This window comes from Podarcis pityusensis, assembly GCF_964106645.2.
Source record: "Podarcis pityusensis genome assembly, chromosome: 10".
Taxonomy (NCBI): Eukaryota; Metazoa; Chordata; class Lepidosauria; order Squamata; family Lacertidae; genus Podarcis; species Podarcis pityusensis.
In genome coordinates, this window is record NC_138035.1 from 58,592,482 (window position 1) to 58,610,766 (window position 18,285).

The following is an 18,285-nucleotide window of genomic DNA, read 5'->3' on the forward strand; positions in this document are numbered from 1 at the left end:
CATAACAAGACGCACCTAGTTTTTGGAGGAGGAAAACAAGAAGAAAAATATTCTGAATCTCAGAAGCCAGAACAGCAAGAGGGATCGCTGCACAGTGATCCCTCTTACTGTTCTGGCTTCTGGGATAGCTGTGCAGCCTGCATTCATTCCATAACACACACACACATTTCCCCTTACTTTTTAGGAGGGAAAAAGTGAGTCTTATAGAGCAAAAAATACAGTACAGTGGTACCTCGCAAGACGAATGCCTCGCAAGACGAAAAATTCGCAAGACGAAAAAACTCGCAGAACGAATTAATTTCGTCTTGCGAGGCACCACTGTAATTTGTTTTTTATCTTATATTTTGGAAATGTACATCCAGGGGTTTTTTTACCTTTAATTTTTTGGGGGGGCCACCAAGAGAGTGGGGCCCTAAGCTATAGCTTGCTTAGCTTATACGTAAATCCGGCACTGGGCTGGGGATTCACAACGTTCTCAATTCAATGAGATCAACAAACTACTTGGGGGCTCAAAACACAGGTTCCATCTTTTTGGAGCCCTTTGATTTCTCTTTGGCATCTCCTCCAGTTGTGGATCCGAGGCTCCAAATTTGCACTCCAGTTCCAAAGCAGTCCCTGTCTGCACACAGGGCTTCAAGACACCACTCTAGGAACACATCTGCTTACTCACTGGCATACTGGAGATCTCCTTCCTGTTTTCGGCCCTGGGCCATTCCACTTCCTCCCCTGCCCCAAGCTGCAAATCAAAATCCTGCCAAAAATCTTCATTTGGGGACCCCTTCTTCTGAAACATTTGGCAGGCAGAAAACATCACACGTTGATTTCTTTGCTTTACATTTAAAAAAGTATCAAATTATTTCTGTGCACAATGTCTTCTTTTGGAATTTAGTCTCAAAGTTGTCCGAGAGTAGAACTATGCTCCGAAACATACGGTGAATCTGACCCTTCTGCTCCAAATTTCCAACCCCCTCTTTTTATGAAATGGCACCCAAGCATCCATTCATAAACCACACCCGATATTCATGGCCAAATCTTCAATTGCCTTCTTAAAACGTCTCTTTTTTCAATTATATTTTATTAAACTTAAACATTTTTAACATATACAGTCATAACACAGTGTCATCTTTTCTCTTATTTTTCTCAACTTCCCACCCCTTTTCCCATGGAGTTGTTTTCTCTCCTTCTGCTGCACCCCATTTTCTATCAAATCATAACCACAATATTATAATGTAATTACTTCTGTCACTCATACCTCAAATCCTGCTCACGAGTTCATCATACTATAATATTTCTTTAAATAGTCCCCAAAAAGGCATCCATTCTTCCACAAAACACTCATCGTTAGATTCTTTTAATTTTGCTGTTAATTTTGCCAGTCCTGCAGAGTCCATTATCTTACTTATCCAATCTACTTTGGTGGAAACTTCTTCCTTTCATTTTTGCACATTTAAAATCCTAGCTGCTGTTATTATATCCATAAATAACTTTTACATTTTTAGGGGGAGGGGGGATTTCTGCTCCTATAATCCCTAACAGAAACCCTTTGGGCTTTTTTGATACACTCCTTTTGGGAAATGATACATGCGAGATAAAAAAATGTCTAAAATACCCTCACTTTCTTGCAAGCCCACCACAGATGAAGAAAAGATTCATCTACCCGTTTACACTTCCAGCAAAGTCTCTTTGCTTCTTCACAACCATTACTCTAGAAAATGTAACTGGAAGCCTATTTTGCAAGATTCATAGGGTGGAGAACACTAGCTATTTCAGCTACATTCACTACTCACGAAAAACTAGGGATGCTACTTCTGTCAGTACACTTAAATCTTGCTAGTACAGGAAATATTATTCTCAAGAAAGCAAGTGTAACCATAATTTTCCTTCTGAATTTAAAAAAGGAAATCTATGGCATTGAATTGGAATTAAGGGGGGAAATCAAAACACCTTTCATGGCCAGCCAAAATATTTGATGTAACTTGCCTCATAATTATAAGACTAATTTGTTTTTGCCTCTGTTTTGGCTCTGTTCAAAAAAAATTAGACGGAGCAAATATTACCAAGTAGAGCCAAGATTGCTTGGCATACCACATTACATTTGCAACTGCTGTGTACCTGTTGTACAAGCTCAATAAACATTTAATTTAAAAAGCTTTCTTGGCATTGTGTAGGAACTGAGAAAACAGCAGCACCCCAAAGACCAGCTCTTTAGAGGCACGTAGGCTTGCAATACTGTATTGTCTTAAAGCTAGGCAGATGGGCTAGGCCTCAGGTCCATTTTCCTGTGAATTGGGGGGTGTATCAAATACTTTTTACTTTCAATTTTTCAGTGAACAAGGGGCTGTAAAGAATGGAAGCTTTTGGAAACCTAAACTAGGGATGTACTGAAAACTTGGGGACCTATAATTCAAGTTTCCTGCACCAGCAGCAGCAGCAGCTGTAAATTCCCCTTGTGCTCTGTTAGCCTCTGTGATATGAACATTATCATATATTTAAGAGCATAAAATTCCTAAGTGTACCAACCAAGCACATACATAGATCAGCACAGGAAGGCCAACCTGGAACCATTTTGATTCCTAAACTGACCAAATCTTTTCTCTACAAGGTCAAAATGGAAAAGCCTCCCCATTGTCTTTTCCTTCACAAATCCTGTCTTAAGGGTATGTCTGTGTTTGAATAGGGTGTGAGCCTGTGACATGGCCCAGGAACTAAGTATTTATCATTACAAAAGACTGGCCAGGCTACCCAGGAAATCCAATCAAGTAACCTGCCAGACAGGAGATAAACAAGGAGAGGAGAAAAACAACATTCAAATTTCTGTTTTAGACCGCCTTTTCTGTGATGTAGGTGTGATGTATCTGAGGGGTGGTCTTGGGTTACACCCCTTCTGTGATGTATGTATGACGTTTCTGGGGGGTGGTCTTGATCTACAGGGTGGCAATTTCAAAAGTCTTTATAAGGCCTTGCACACCATTTTTCTGGGTCCCTCCTCTCTCCTGCGGGTGAGGGGAGCACCCTGTTGCAACAGATCAATAAAGGCCAAGCCTACAGGCTGCTGTTTTGCTCCAAGTTATCCTGGTTGGTGTCTTTGTTTTTGTCCAAGGGAGCCCTCGGATTTTTCCGTTAACACCTCTGACAACATCTTACTAATTTCTCTCAAACTGCACAAACAGAAACCCTAACGCTCCCCACCATGAAAAAACAAACTCTATAAAGGCAGGTCACCTTTTTAACAGTTACTTCTATTTGCAGAGTTTTTCCTCATGTATTCATCAAAAGATCAAAGGTAGAATTGATGTACTGACATCATGTATTAGCTGGTTTTTAATTTATGACTTGACAGTGGCCGAACAATTTCCAAACAGAAGCCTCCTTCTCAAATTCAAAACCTTTCAGAAGTAGCCGAACAGATACCACCATAATTTGTGTGTGGTAAATTTGTTTTATTGCATCCTTGTCATGCATATATAGGCAAGAGCGTAGAAGATATATCAGAAAGTATATCAGATTCTTATTCTCTATGTAGGGCAGTGATGGCCAAACTTGGCCCTCCAGCTGTTTTGGGACTACAATTCCCATTGTCCCTGATCACTGGTCCTGTTAGCTAGGGATGATGGGAGTTGTAGTCCCAAAACAATTAGAGGGCCAGGTTTGGCCATCACTGATCTAGGGTGTCAAGAAGAGGGTCTCACCTAGCCCCAATAGGCTAGTTTTCTATGTGCAGCGTTCCTGTTGTCGTCTTGGTGCCTCGCAAGACGAAATTAATTAGTTCTGCGAGTTTTTTTGTCTTGCGAATTTTTCGTCTTGCGAAGCACGGTTTTAACGGGTATTAACGGTTTTAAGAAAAAGGAAACAAACTTGCAAGACATTTTCGTCTTGCGAAGCAAGCCCATAGGGAAATTCATCTTGCAAAGCAACTCAAAAAACGAAAAACTCTTTCGTCTTGCGAGTTTTTCGTCTTGCGAGGCATTCGTCTTGCGAGGTACCACTGTAAAAAGAACATGCCGTAATGTGAGCCCCCGCTTGCTGTTTGAAGCCATTAAAAAGGTAAAGGTAAAGGACCCCTGGATGGTTAAGTCCAGTCAAAGGCAACTATGGGGTTGTGGCGCTCATCTTGCTTTCAGGCCAAGGGAGCTGGCGTTTGTCCACAGACAGCTTTCTGAGTCATGTGGCCAGCATGACTAAACCGCTTCTGGCACAATGGGACACCATGATGTCGATGACGCTGTGGTCTAAACCACTGAGCCTCTTGGGCTTGCCAATCAGAAGGTTGGTGGTTCGAATCCCTGCAACAGAGTGAGCTCCTGTTGCTCTGTCCCAGCTCCTGCCAACCTAGCAGTTCGAAATCACGCCAGTGCAAGTAGATGAATAGGTACCACTGCAGTGGGAAGGTAAACAGTGTTTCCATGCACTCTGGCTTCCATCATGGTCTGCGGACAAACGCCAGCTCCCTTGGCCTGAAAGCGAGATGAGCGCCGCAACCCCATAGTCACCTTTGACTGGACTTAACCATCCAGGGGTCCTTTACCTTACCTTGAAGTCATAGTACACAGACACAAGTGTACATCTTCATCTCCTAGTGAGAACTAGGCCTCTATCACTGGCAGAGAGACAAGGGGTTCTTTATGTTCACAGTTGAATAAGTAACTCCTAGAATCATGCTGAACACAGCAAGTCATGTTTTTTCAGTATCCAATTTACTCTGTATATAAGAGAAATTCCTCACACATTACCCACAATGCTCTGGCTCTTCAATGTTTCACAAGTGCTCCTTGGCTCTGTGGAGAAATTATGAATTCCTCCTCTCACCCACACAGAGGCTCCCTCCTTCACATCACACTAAACTATGGTATTCAGCATAAGGATGTCCCAAGATATAAACACCTTGCACTTAAGAACTCTGCCTCCTGTACTATCTAAGGAACTATAACTTCTAAGTTGCTAATTTGCTGATGGAAGGCTGAATGCTATGCTAGTCAGTGGAAACACACTGCCTTAAATTCCTTTGTAGATTAGCTTGTTCATTGAAACACCATTCCCTGACCTCTTTCAGTTACTCATAATACAATGTTGCTCAACAAAAAGGATGAGATGGCAGAAAGATTTAAGTGTACCCAATGGAAGAGCATACGATCATTTTGTCACAATACATAAATTTTCAAATTATCTCAATTGTATTTGCAGACTGTTAAAAAAAACACACCCTGGAAATTGTCAGATAGTAGTAGTTAAGTCAGTCAAAACACAAATTATTCAACCTATGAGGCAACACTTATATCAAAACTGCTTTCGCATTTATTAGCAGGCGTGTTCCCAAATGGTTGTAACTGGAGCTGACCTCATTTTGCATCTGATGGGAGGAAATGGAATAAACGCTCATCACATTTAGAAACAATTAGAATTCATTAACGAAACTCGGCTCATAAAATTAAGTGTTGTGGTCCCATGGAAGGGATTCTGTAAGCTCTCCAAAATAATATAAGCAGACCAACTATCCCTTCAGAGATGCGCTTTATTTCAAACTGAGGATTTGCTTGAAATGTGTTGCTTCCATCGCTCTCCCTAATGAATATTCCACAAAAGAAAAGGCAGTTAATTGTGTCAGATAAGATAGGAGGGCCAGAGAGAGTATTGGGTGATGACTGTAAGTTGAGCTTTGGGCTGTTTACATTTCCCATCTCTTTGCAAAATGGAATGTTCATCACAGAAAATTCAGAGGGGTTACTCATTTGATGCCACATGGAAGCACCAATCTGTTCTCCCCTCCCACAACTCTCTGAAGGGCCCTCCATTCACAATCCTGCCACCATGTTCCTGTCATCCGTGCACTGAGGAGGAGGAGGAAGTCTTGAGAGGGGGACTAGCAGTACATGTATGAATTCCCCATTCATCCAATGTGGAGATCTGCACAATCGGGGTTCCAATTAACGGGGAAGCTTGTTCACATACAACTAGGGATGGGCAATTCTGGTTTTCAACATCATGATATAATAATAATAATAATAATAATAATAATAATAATTTTAAAAAAAATTATTTATATCCCGCCCTCCCCAGCCGAAGCCGGGCTCAGGGCGGCTAACAACAATAAAACAGTACAAAAGTACAGCACAAACAACACTCTAAAATCATTCATTATAAAATTAATTAATTCAAGCCACTGGCAACCATTGGGCCAGAGCTCCGCGAAGATTGCCGAGGGAGGGAGTCAGGCTGTGCCCTGGCCAAAGGCCTGGTGGAACAGCTCTGTCTTGCAGGCCCTGCGGAAAGATGTCAAGTCCCGCAGGGCCCTGGTCTCTTGTGACAGAGTGTTCCACCAGATCGGAGCCACGGCCGAAAAAGCCCTGGCTCTAGTTGAGGCCAGCCTAACTTCTCTGTGGCCTGGGACCTTCAAGATGTTTTTATTTAAAGACCGTAAGTTTCTCTGTGGGGCATATCAGGAGAGGCGGTCCCATAGGTACGAGGGTCCTAGGCCGTATAGGGCTTTAAAGGTTAAAACCAGCACCTTAAACCTGATCCTGTACTCCACCGGGAGCCAGTGCAGCTGGTATAGCACCGGGTGAATGTGATCTCACAGCGAAGACCCCGTAAGGAGTCTCGCTGCAGCATTCTGCACCCGCTGGAGTTTCTGGGTCAGTCTCAAGGGCAGCCCCACGTAGAGCGAGTTACAATAATCCAGTCTGGAGGTCGCATGGATCACAGTGGCTAGGTCAGGGCGAGAGAGGTAAGGAGCCAACTGCTTAGCTTGGCGGAGATGGAAAAATGCCGCCTTTGTTGTAGCTGCAATCTGCGCCTCCATGGAAAGGGAGGTGTCAAAGATTACACTCAAACTCTTAACGGACAGTGCTGGCACTAATTGCGCCCCTGCAAGAGATGGGAGTTGCCCCCCCCAATCCCATATCGTCCCGTCCCAGCCACAGGACCTCTGTCTTCGAAGGATTTAGCTTCAACCGGCTCCCACGTAACCATCCAGCCACAGCTTCCAAACATCTGGTTTGGATTATTATATAATAATAATAATTTATTTATACCCCGCCCATCTGGCTGGGTCTCCCCAGCCACCCTGGGCGGCTTCCAACAAAGTATTAAAACACAGTGGTCTGTTAAACATTAAAAGCTTCCCTAAACAGGGCTGCCTTCAGATGTCTTCTAAACGTCTGGTAGTTGTTCTTCTCTTTGACATCTGGTGGGAGGGCGTTCCACAGGGTGGGTGCCACTACTGAGAAGGCCCTCTGCCTGGTTCCCTGTAACCTCGCAGTGAGGGAACCACCAGAAGGCCCTCGGCGCTGGACCTCAGTGTCTGGGCAGAACGATGGGGGTGGAGACACTCCTTCAGGTATTCTAGACCGAGGCCATTTAGGGTTTTAAAGGTCAGCACCAACACTTTGAATTGTGCTCAGAAATGTATAACCAGCTAAACCTCGCCATATACCGATACATCACAATGTCTGAAATAAGGATGGAGCTATGTAGAGGCATTGGCAGTTTCATAGTCTTTACCACATTGTGATTTTTGCATAGCACACACACAGACACACACATCAGGGTTGAAACAAGTATCACGATACGAACTTCAAATGTTCATGCTTGTCTGAATGTGTATATACAGCCTCTGTTTACAACCCATGGCAACCATTTTGTGTTGGCACCCTCAGCACCTTTAGCAAAACATGAGTTCTAGCAACTAACGTAATGTTGTTGTTTTGGTTTTAAAAAGTAGTTATCTGTGTACATATTGTCACGGGTGCCAGCTCAAAATGGCTGCCATGAGCATCAAAAAAGGGTTTAAGTACGCCATATCAGTGAGTCCCCCTCCCCCCCAAAAAAACCCCTGTATTTGTGTGTGTGTGTGTGAACACACACAATTTGGATTGTTTATACTTCCAACAGTTGATGCAGAACCAGTAGTACCATATCAACCATTGGGCCTGTGGGCCTTGTTCATCTCCTCATACTCAGGCTCCTATTTCTAATTCCCCAAAATTAAAAATGGCACCGATTCAGAAAAATCTCACCAGCCTTCGAACTAGAATCTGGCTTTTTGGGCAACAGGGTTCCGTGCCAGAACAGAGAAAGAACAATTGCTTTTCAGTCATTTCTGCATTTTAGAGTTGGCCTTTTACAATGAACTTACAGAGCATGTATCTGTGCTTTCCGATATGGAGCTTGCCATAGTTTAAAAAAGCACAACTCTTTTTTATACTGCTAGAAGTTGTAACAGTTGCACACCAAGTTGTAACAAACTCCCTATAAACATACACATGCAAGCTGATGTTTTCATTTCGCTGTTAAATGCATGCCGCAAATAACTTCCCACCCTACATAAACTCAAGTATCTTTCCAAGAAACATTATTATTACTATTATTATTTTAAGAAGTTTAAATAAAAAACTCTTGCCACAAGCAAACCTCTGGAGTCACTGGATGATCTGCTGCGGGGACTGGGAATGTTCACAAACATATTCTAAGTGTTCAAAGAGAAAAGTCACTCTAAGTTTGAAGGGCCAACTTTTGCAGACACACAAAAATGAGAAGCCAGTTTTACTGACAAAGGGGGGGGGGCTATAGGCAGAGGGACACTCTAGGGTGTTGATAAGCGAGGGCAGTGAAGTTCACACCTAACAAGTCAAAAAGGGCACATGCACCTCCATGGAACCTAACATATGTTGCACATACACAGTCCAATGTTGACTACATCGGGCACATGGTGGAGCGTATGGTCACACTGTTGCTCCATACCACATAAACAGTTTCCTTGCTTGTGGAGAGTACAAACCAGCACACATAACTGGTGCATTTCATATGTGGATCTGCTCCTGTTCAGGATCCCTGCTTCAGATATGGACAACCAACATTCGAAATTCACCAGGTGCATTTCGCCCCTGGTTATCAGCCACTTGGGATGCAGGTGGCGCTGTGGGTTAAACCACAGAGCCTAGGACTTGCCAATCAGAAGGTCGGCAGTTCGAATCCCCGCGATGGGGTGAGCTCCCGTTGTTCGGTCCCTGCTCCTGCCCACCTAGCAGTTCAAAAACACGTCAAAGTGCAAGTAGATAAGTAGGTACCGCTCTGGCGGGAAGGTAAACGGCATTTCCATGCGCTGCTGTGGTTTGCCAGAAGCGGCTTAGTCATGCTGGCCACATGACCCGGAAGCTGTACGCTGGCTCCCTCGGCCAATAAAATGAGATGAGCGCCGCAACCCCGGAGTTGGCCACGACTGGACCTAATGGTCAGGGGTCCCTTTACCTTTAGCTTTATCAGGCACTTGTGACCAATAAAGATGCCCAGGTGCCAGGATGGTGCATGACGTCTCCACCATATGGAGGTGCATGCCTGGGGAATCCTTGGGTCTTACTTGTTTTCACACACTAGCAACACATCCTGTAGAATTCCACCCATGATATTTTATCTGCACAATCAGAACTAATTTCAGGAACCAAAAAACCATGTTGGAAAATACGACTTTTGAGCCGTCTGGCCCCAAAATGGCAACTAGACTTTCCATTTTAGTGACTGTAGCCTTGGTTTAAGGAGGCACTTGGCACCTGGATTATTACCGTATATATCTGAGTTTCTAACACGGCCAACAATGATCCCATCAAGCATGAAAAGGCTATCACTGCATCCGTTAACAGCCTGTGTCAAGCAACGGGAGACAATCCCCGGGAGAATTCCCTGGGGAAAGTCATTTTCAGTAGCATAAAAATAGCAGCACACCTCGCAAGATACTGGAGGCTGCAAATGCTACATGTTGAGCAAGTGTGAATGAGCAGGCAGAAGTAGCCCGTTATTAATCGTTAGCAGAAACATAAAACGGAAAGAACACTGGGGAGCAGCAAATCACCCCTTGGAAAGTTAGGTCCTTAAAAAGAAGAAGAAGAAGAAGAAGAAGCACAATTGTCAGAAGGTTGAACTCTGGAAATTTATTGCATAGACCTGCGACTCCAATCACTCATGTTTTTCAAAGGGCGACCTTAATAACTTGTTTGAACATGACAGTAATCTATTGAACAGAATACACAGGAACTAAATACAGAAGATGTGCTATCTTTTGAGGGACCAAGTGCATTTGAAATCCACACAACGCCCGCACTGGTATCAGCTTGTGAAGGTTAGCTACTCATTTGTCCTGAAGAGGGAACTGGTAGAGAAAATGGGCAGGCATGCCAGATGGCCTTCACTCAACAGTCAATCAACAGCCATGCCAATGCAGAATTCTCAAATGCACCATTATTTTAGTGTTGGAAATTAGCCTGGTGACAGGCACATTTTGCACCTAGCTATTGGACACTTGTATGGGACGCGGGTGGCGCTGTGGGTTAAACCACAGAGCCTAGGACTTGCTGATCAGAAGGTCGGCGGTTCAAATCCCCGTGACAGGGTGAGCTCTGGTTGCTCGGTCCCTGCTCCTGCCAACCTAGCAGTTTGAAAGCACATCAAAGTGCAAGTAGATAAATAGGTACCACTCCGGCGGGAAGGTAAACGCCATTTCCGTGCGCTGCTCTGGTTCGCCAGAAGTGGCTTAGTCATGCTGGCCACATGACCCAGAAGCTGTACACCGGCTCCCTCGGCCAATAAAGCGAGATGAGCGCTGCAACCCCAGAGTCGGCCACGACCAGACCTAATGCTCAGGGGTCGCTTTACCTTTACCTATTGGCCACTTGCAACCAAGTGAAGATGCCTGGGCGCTAGGATGGTGCTTGAGATCTCCACTACCTGGAGGTGCATCCCTGATGATCCTTGGATCCTGACTGTTTTCACATACTCATACCACAACCTGTAGAATTCTATTACTTCTATTAGTTATATTTTATCTGCACAATCAGAATGAATTTTAGGAAGCAAAAGGCTTTTTCTGTGCTGCCTGAACAGGAGTAGTCGCCATTAGGAAAAAGAGGTTGGAATAGTCCCTGGATCAAGTGACTTTTCTTCTTTAAGTTCTCAATGCTCTTAAGCTAGGTCAAGGTTGTCATCTGAACTAGCCAGATGTTTAACTGAGAATCAATCATAATCAATCCATCATTTGAAAAATAAGACTTTAGAGCCGTCTTGCCCCAAAATGGAAACTAGACATTCCGTTTTGGGCAATTGCAAACTTGGTTTATGGAGCTATTTGGCACTAGCTTATACAGAGTGTATGAAAAGTAACTGTACACCTACTATAAATGCACTCTCCATAGGTGTATAGTTACTTTTTGAACCCCCTGTATATCAGAGTTTCTAACATAGTTTCGACTTACAGAGAGAAATTACCACAAGCTCAGCCCTAAACTCTCCACATGGCAAAACTGTACGACTCTGACTTTGAGGTACATGTTAGGCATGTGGGGAGGGGAAAGAGAAGAGACAGATTGCTGTAGAGAAAAGGCCAGAACACAGGGAGAGACTTATCATAGGATGAGTTATCTATTTTACCATCCAAGGAGTTATTTGTCTCAGTCACATCTCACTTCCACCACTAAACATTGAAGTACAACTGTAGGAAGTTTCCTACAGTGTAGATATTCTGATGGAATGGCATGTTTTGACCAAACTATATATCTATTACAGGAACTTCCACAGACATAGCACTTGTTTTTAGAAGTCTGAGGTGAGTTTCCTATTGCTTGTAGGACATAACTCACATGGTAAATCACAGACACAACGCATGGAGAAATCAATTAGCAAAACCTACACACAGTCTAGTGCACAGCAGGAATGGAAAACTTTAGCTGAGGTCACTGTATTAATACAAAGAGATGTGCCAAGGCCCTGTGCCTTAATTTTAATCATAGTCCATCTACATTTGTAATTGCATTTGAATCTCTTTTGTTCCGGATCTGAATATGCTTTAAACCATTTATGTTCAGTTTTGCAGCTTTAAAATTGCCCAAGGCTGAAATCTGAATAATGGGTAGCTTTTACCCTAAACAGTAAGGAAAAGTAAGACTGCCAGAGTTGCTTAGTAATAACTGTTACACACACCGGTATAGGCAATGCTCCATTAGCCCTGCCACGCCATTCCCTGGGGGTTGGAGGAAACAGAACAGGGCAAGCAGACCTCTGCATGGGAGCCATGCTGATCCGAATGACTTGTGATTTGTGGTGCAGAATCCAAAAGAGCCCACCACATCTGAGCTGACTGGTCCCCTCCAGTTCTCTCCCAATTCTGGGACACAGGCGTCTAAGGAAGTCAGATTAGCCTCAACTAGAGCCAGGGCCTTTTCAACACTGGCTCCGGCCTGGTGGAACGCTCTGTCTCATGAGACCAGGGCGCAGCAGGATCTGATTTGTTTCTGCAGGACCTGTAAGACAGAGTTGTTCCGCCTGGCCTTTGGCTTGGAAACAACTTGATCCCCTCCCCCTCTTTCCTTTTTTCTCTTTCTGTGATGGAACTCCTATTTGGGGACTTCCCTGGCTTTTTTCTGGCCCACGTAGGACCAGTCTGGGTAGTTGGCCTTGAAGACTTGATGTTTTCATCCCCAAAAAAGTTTTTGATTTGAGTTCCTACTGAAATGAGGCTGCATTTTAATGTTTGAATGTCATATTTTAATCTTGTTTTTAAGTTGTATTTCAATCAATTGTTTTTATATCTGGTGTTAGCTGCCCTGAGCCCTGTCTTGGCTGGGGAGGGCAGGGTATAAATAGAATTTATTATTATTATTATTATGAGGAATGAAAGGGAGGCACATGAAGAAATGATGGAGATGACACAAATGGACAAGCTCAAAGTAGTGACAAATGAAGAGCAAGGAAAAAATGACAGATGGGGTTGCTGTGCATCAAGAACAAAGACAACAAATCATCTGCTGTGAGAAGGTATCAGGAAGATACCTTGCAAAAGAACTCAGTGTGCCTTGTTTCATTCCAAGACAGGCATCAGTCTTCCAGTGCTCTTCTACATATTTATTTTAAAAGGTTAACATCCTTTAGGATCTGGAGGTCTGAAGATCTCATTTTTATTAACCAACTCCTAGACCTGCTGGTTTCTAGCTGCACAAACATATCCAGGAATATTTTTGCAGAAACTCCCCACTAATGCAGGACTCAGTAATTAAGCAGTTTGAGGAATGCCAGAGAATTCAATGAAATTCGGAAAAGAAAAGGAAACTTCAGTAGCCCCTGCAATTTATACTCAGGGGTACAAAAAGAGAACAGCAATTATTTACGAATCTAGAACACAGAAAATCAATACCAATAGGCTTTGCCCTTACAAAACAGGTTTGTGAAGTCTTCAGTTTCTCTGTACTACAATACAGTACCATTCATTTTTGGGTCCATTTAGCATTGTTTGCCTAAATAAAGCCATGTGCTTTAGTCATTCTCAAACAGTTGGATTCCAGTAGGCCTAAAGAATTATTTTTTTTTAAGGACACTTAAATGAAGCTGCAATTGGAACAAGTAAAACATTCCAATTGCTACCAAAGAAACAGGGAAGGTTTCAAAGAATTTCTCAAAACCCACATCTCTCAGTACTAGCATTTAAGCAAGATTGATGATCACATCTACGGGCTTCTGTTGCAGACACAATTCCACTGCAATATAGAAATTAATGTCCCCCTGCCAAATGTACGTAAATGCCCAAAGCAAATGAAACTCAGGTCCATTAATTACAGTATACAGGAGCCATCACTTCTGAGCAACGATTACAGGTAGCATTTAATTCAGGATAAGATGTCAAATGTTTTTCACCCAATACCCATCCTTTAGTCTGCTCTTCAGAGGCCAATTCTACCACAATTATTTATACCCCACCCATCTGGCTGGGTTGTCTTCATCAAGCTATGTTGTCCACTGACCTTACAGTTTTTCCACAATGTTCTCCCACCCTCAGTAAGCACATTAATTGTCACAAAATCAAGAGGAATGTATTGGTGGGGCAGAAAATAAAAATGACTACTTATCAAGGTAGTCACTTTGAGGTATAATTTGGGAAACCCCAGTCAAAGCAGAAAAGAGTCTCCCGTTACACCACTGACATACAGTAATCAACAGCAACAACAACAATCTTTATTACGGTCCAGAGACCCAACAAATCGTTACAAAGCAATACACAATTCAGACAGCCTACCTCCAGGTTAAACAAGCATTTTGTTCAGAATATAGGGATCATTGGTTCTTGCAACCACCAATAAAAACTTTGCCACTGCTAATGTTCTAGCATTTGTCCGGTCTTCCAATAGGAACCTGACATAGTGAGCCTCTGATTTTCCCGGGAAAGCTACCAGCAAGGGTAGTATCAGTTCAGCCCTGGCTTGCTCATATTTTGCACAGTGCAACAAAATATGTTTTATGGAATCGATGTCTTGAGCACACGAGCAAAGTCTGTCCTGGTAGGGTACTACTTTCAACCTGCCATCCAACACTGCAGAAGGAAAGACGTTTAGTCTGGCTTTGGTGAATAACCTTCAATAAGTTGGTACAGTAATCACAAGAGTCACAATAAGGTACTTGCATAACTCTTGGTAGCAGCACACTAGACTGTCAAGAGAATAACACCACATTACCCCAAATAATAAAGCCTCGAATGACAACCTAGTAGGTGTTATGGAGAAAAATACCATTAAGTGGCTCCCTCCAAACCAAGGTTTTCTCTTCATGGGCACCATTTTAGACTATGATGGAGGAATTAATGTGGAAAATGCTATGCCAGGACTGAAAATACTTCTGAACTTCTTCTGATACCTCCAGGAGCTTGCAGGAATCTAGAAGAGAAAGTTGCTTTCTACAGAGAGAGACTATTGGTCCATCCGACACAGCATTTTGCCCACTCAACAAACACACACCTCACTCTACGCTGATTACACTGACTGGAAGCAGCTCTCTGGGGATGCAAATAAGAGTCTTTTGCAGCCTTATCCGGAGAGGCCATGGTTTGAACCCGAAAACTCATTCTGTATGCAAAATATGTGGTCTCTCGTTGGAACACAGCAGCCTGCCCACAGAACTTTTCAGAGAAGGTGTTCAGTCTGGACATGAAATTTTCCTCAACTCCTCAAATCTGTTGTCAAAAAGCATTCACTAGAAGGCTAATCTCACACCGAGATCTGGCCCTAAAAAAGAACTGGGGTCCAATTTAACTCAAGGAAATGGAGCTGAAGAGGAGGATGAGAGAGAGAGAGAGAGAGAGAGAGAGAGAGAGAGAGAGTTTGGATTTGATGTCCCGCTTTATCACTACCCTAAGGAGTCTCAAAGTGGCTAACAATCTCCTTTCCCTTCCTCCCCCACAACAAACTGCAAGGTGAGTGAGCTGAGAGACTTCAGAGAAGTGTGACTAGCCCAAGGTCACCCAGTAGCTGCATGTGGAGGAGCGGGGAAGTGAACCCAGTTCACCAGATTACGAGTCCACCGCTCTTAACCACTACACCACACTGGATGAGGAGAAAGATGAACCTATGTTAGGGATGGGAAGCCCTGTACTCACACAATGCACCATTCAAAAGTTGTTGTTTTTAACCTCCATACTTTATTATGCTCAGGGACATCATAAAATAAAAGGCCTTTCAAGGAAGTCAGCCCCACTCCCTTTTGCAACTAAAGGATGCTACATTTGTAGAAGCTCATCCCTAAACAATCCTTGGCTAGTCAGATACAATTCTTTTCCGTTTTATTGGCATGTCAATAGCTTCATTTCATTGGGCGACGGTCTCTTAACACACAGTTGCACAGGGGACCCAAGCAAAATGGATGTCTTGTTGCCTGAAGCAATTTCTACTCTATTATTTCCCCTAAGCATCTTGCTTTCAATCACCTGCTTTCCAAAGGAAACCATGTATCACCTTCAAGAGGCACAGAGAGAGATGCTTAAGTAGAAGGAAAACAATGCCGGTCTCGGCAACTGGAGATAATGCTGTGCCCATATTATAACAAAGTATCAGCTGACTAGAGTTACTGCAACTTGGTGAAGCTGTTATAATAAACAAAGGCACATAAACCCCTTATGCTACCACTGAATAAACATCTTGCTCCAGAGTAAGCCCTACTGAATTCAAGCAGCACCAATCCACCCGGTCCCCCAATGTTCAGCCCTTCCAGTGTAATATCTCCAAATTTTGTTCTGTGCTAAGCTAACCTCTAACTGCAATCCTATACATGTCCTAGGATGTCAGCCCCATTCAATTCTCTGGGAGTGCCTCCTAGGTAAGTGGGTACAGGACTGCAAATGTAAAGACTGCAGTCCAAAAAATACTTATTAGGAACTGTGCCCCACTAAACACAGCGGGATGGGGGACAATAGCTCAAAGCACACGCTTTGCAGGCAGAACAGAAGGTCCTCGCTTCCTTCCCTGGCATGGCGTAACCAGGAAAGGCTTGAGAGCCGCTGACTGCCTGTGTCAACAATACCAACGGTATGCGTCTGGCTATAAAGCAGATTCCTATGTTTCTATATCCCGCATTTAATTGCAGGGAGCGTTTCCTTCCGGCTTTCCGGCTACACAGCGAGCAGCAGAGTTGACGTTTCTTGAGGAATCCGCGTTACACGACCGCCGAGACTTGACCCCACCAACCCAGCCGTCTGCGCGCCTGCCCGCGAGCTGCGTGCGCTCGAAGCGCTGCTTCCCAACCCCCCTTCCCGGCTCCTGCTAACTAGGAAAGAGCGGGTCAACCTGTTGCAGCAAAGGAAGAGCGGCAACGCCATCCAAGAGGCAGCATTTGCGCGCACAGGCATTTCTCAGCACACAGGGGAAGAGTTTACTTCCCGGTCTCTGCGCCGTGTGACCCACTGACACAAAACATACTGCAGCCAGAAAGAAAAGGAGGGGGGAGCTCGATCTACTGAAAGACCAGATGGAAGAACCGAGAAGATCCTGCGACCCACTGTGAATCTCTTCTCCCCCTCACCCACCCCCAGACATGGACGTGGGCAGGGGGAGAAGGGGCAGCTGCCCCCCCATCAAGTAAATAAATAAAAATAACAAAGTAGAAATTGCAGGCAATTTTTGACAGATTTTTCTGAGCACTTGAGGTCAAGAGAAAGTAATTTAAAACAACTGTTGGTGAGACATTGCATTGGGAGTCTGCTAGACAGAGGATAGTGACAGGTGGGTGTCCTGCCCTCCGCCCCCCCCACACATAAAGCCTGACTAATTGTCCCCCGCGACAGAAATCCTGGTTCACAGAACCCACAAGTTATTGGGAACCGCTTCGGTGCGCGGAGATCTTCCGGGCACGCATTGCAATGCAGGCGATTTGCAAGCAGAGGCTCGCGCTACCAGTTGCATGCGATGCCTGCAGTTTCCTGCTCGGGAGGCTGAAAGTGGGAGGGGAAAGTGGCTCGAAAGGGAAAGTCCTCCCGCCCGCCGGACCTTTCCCCACCTAGCCAAACCATCCGCCGCTCAGAAGGGGCGGAATGGGAAGCATCGGCGCGTCCTGCGGCCGAGTCCGGCTGGCGCTGCGCTCCGGGCGTGCCTCACCTTCTGCTGCCGCCGGGCCATGTCGGTGGGCTGCTTGGCGTTGAACGGGTACGCGATGCAGCGCACGATGAAGGCGTACAGCTGCAGCCGGAGCCGCTTCTCGCTCTCCTCCTTCTGTAGCCGCTCTTGCTCTTCCCTGCCTTCGCTGCGCACCGAAGGGCTGGGGCTCGCCGGGCGCCCAGACGCGCCGCCACTGCCGCCGTCTCCAACGCCGCGGTTCCCCGGGCGCCCGGGCTCTCGGTGCGCGGCAGGGAGGGTGCGGGGCGAGCTGGCCGCCGCCGCCACCACCAGCACCTCCCGCCGGTCTTCGTCCAGCACCTCGTCCGACTCTTCTTCACTAGAAGACGGGTCCAGCATAATGGTGCCCGCTCGCTCCCCGCGGCCGTCTGGAGGCGAGAAAGAGCGCCGCGCGCAAAGGCGCCTGCAGCTGCCCGACTAGCGCGCACCTTTCCGGACACGTCGAGCTTCCACGCCCGACTATTTCCTACCAGCGAGCCGCCGGCGGCAGCCGTGAGAAAGAGAAAGAGAGAGAGGAGGAGAGGCGGAGTTTGGGGGGGAAAGGGGTCGAGCTTGGGCGCTGTTTTCCACCGGGGATCCTATCAGAGCCCGCGCTGGCCTGTCACTTCTCCGACCGCGGCTCCGCCTCGCCGAGAGCAGCGGCGCCGAGACGCACAGGTGGGAAACCTGTAGCGCCCACAACAAGCAACACGTGGAACAGAAGGCGAAAGGCGCGCCGCGCCAGGCCAGATGAGCGAGCCGAGCCAAAGACCCTTTCTCTTTCTCAGTGAGCAGGATCAGCCACGAGCTTTCGGTGCTCCCGGGCCCTGCAGTTGCCCAACCTTGCTGCCTTTATAACCCAGCAGCTTTATACAGTGGTACCTTGGGTTAAGTACTT

At 45.3% G+C, this 18,285-nt stretch overlaps 1 protein-coding gene across 13 annotated transcripts in view; it reads right to left on the minus strand.

Annotated features, from left to right (window-relative positions):
- The window catches only part of CADPS2 (calcium dependent secretion activator 2), a 370,823-nt gene extending 352,919 nt beyond the window's left edge, over nucleotides 1–17,904 (minus strand). For all 13 annotated transcript variants that reach the window (XM_081023462.1, XM_081023461.1, XM_081023471.1 and 10 more), the window contains exon 1: nucleotides 17,391–17,904. In XM_081023462.1, the coding sequence (XP_080879588.1) occupies nucleotides 17,391–17,747 (357 nt within the window). In that variant the 5' untranslated portion in view covers nucleotides 17,748–17,904. The remainder of the gene's footprint in view (nucleotides 1–17,390) is intronic.
- Nucleotides 17,905–18,285: the final 381 nt, after the last annotated feature.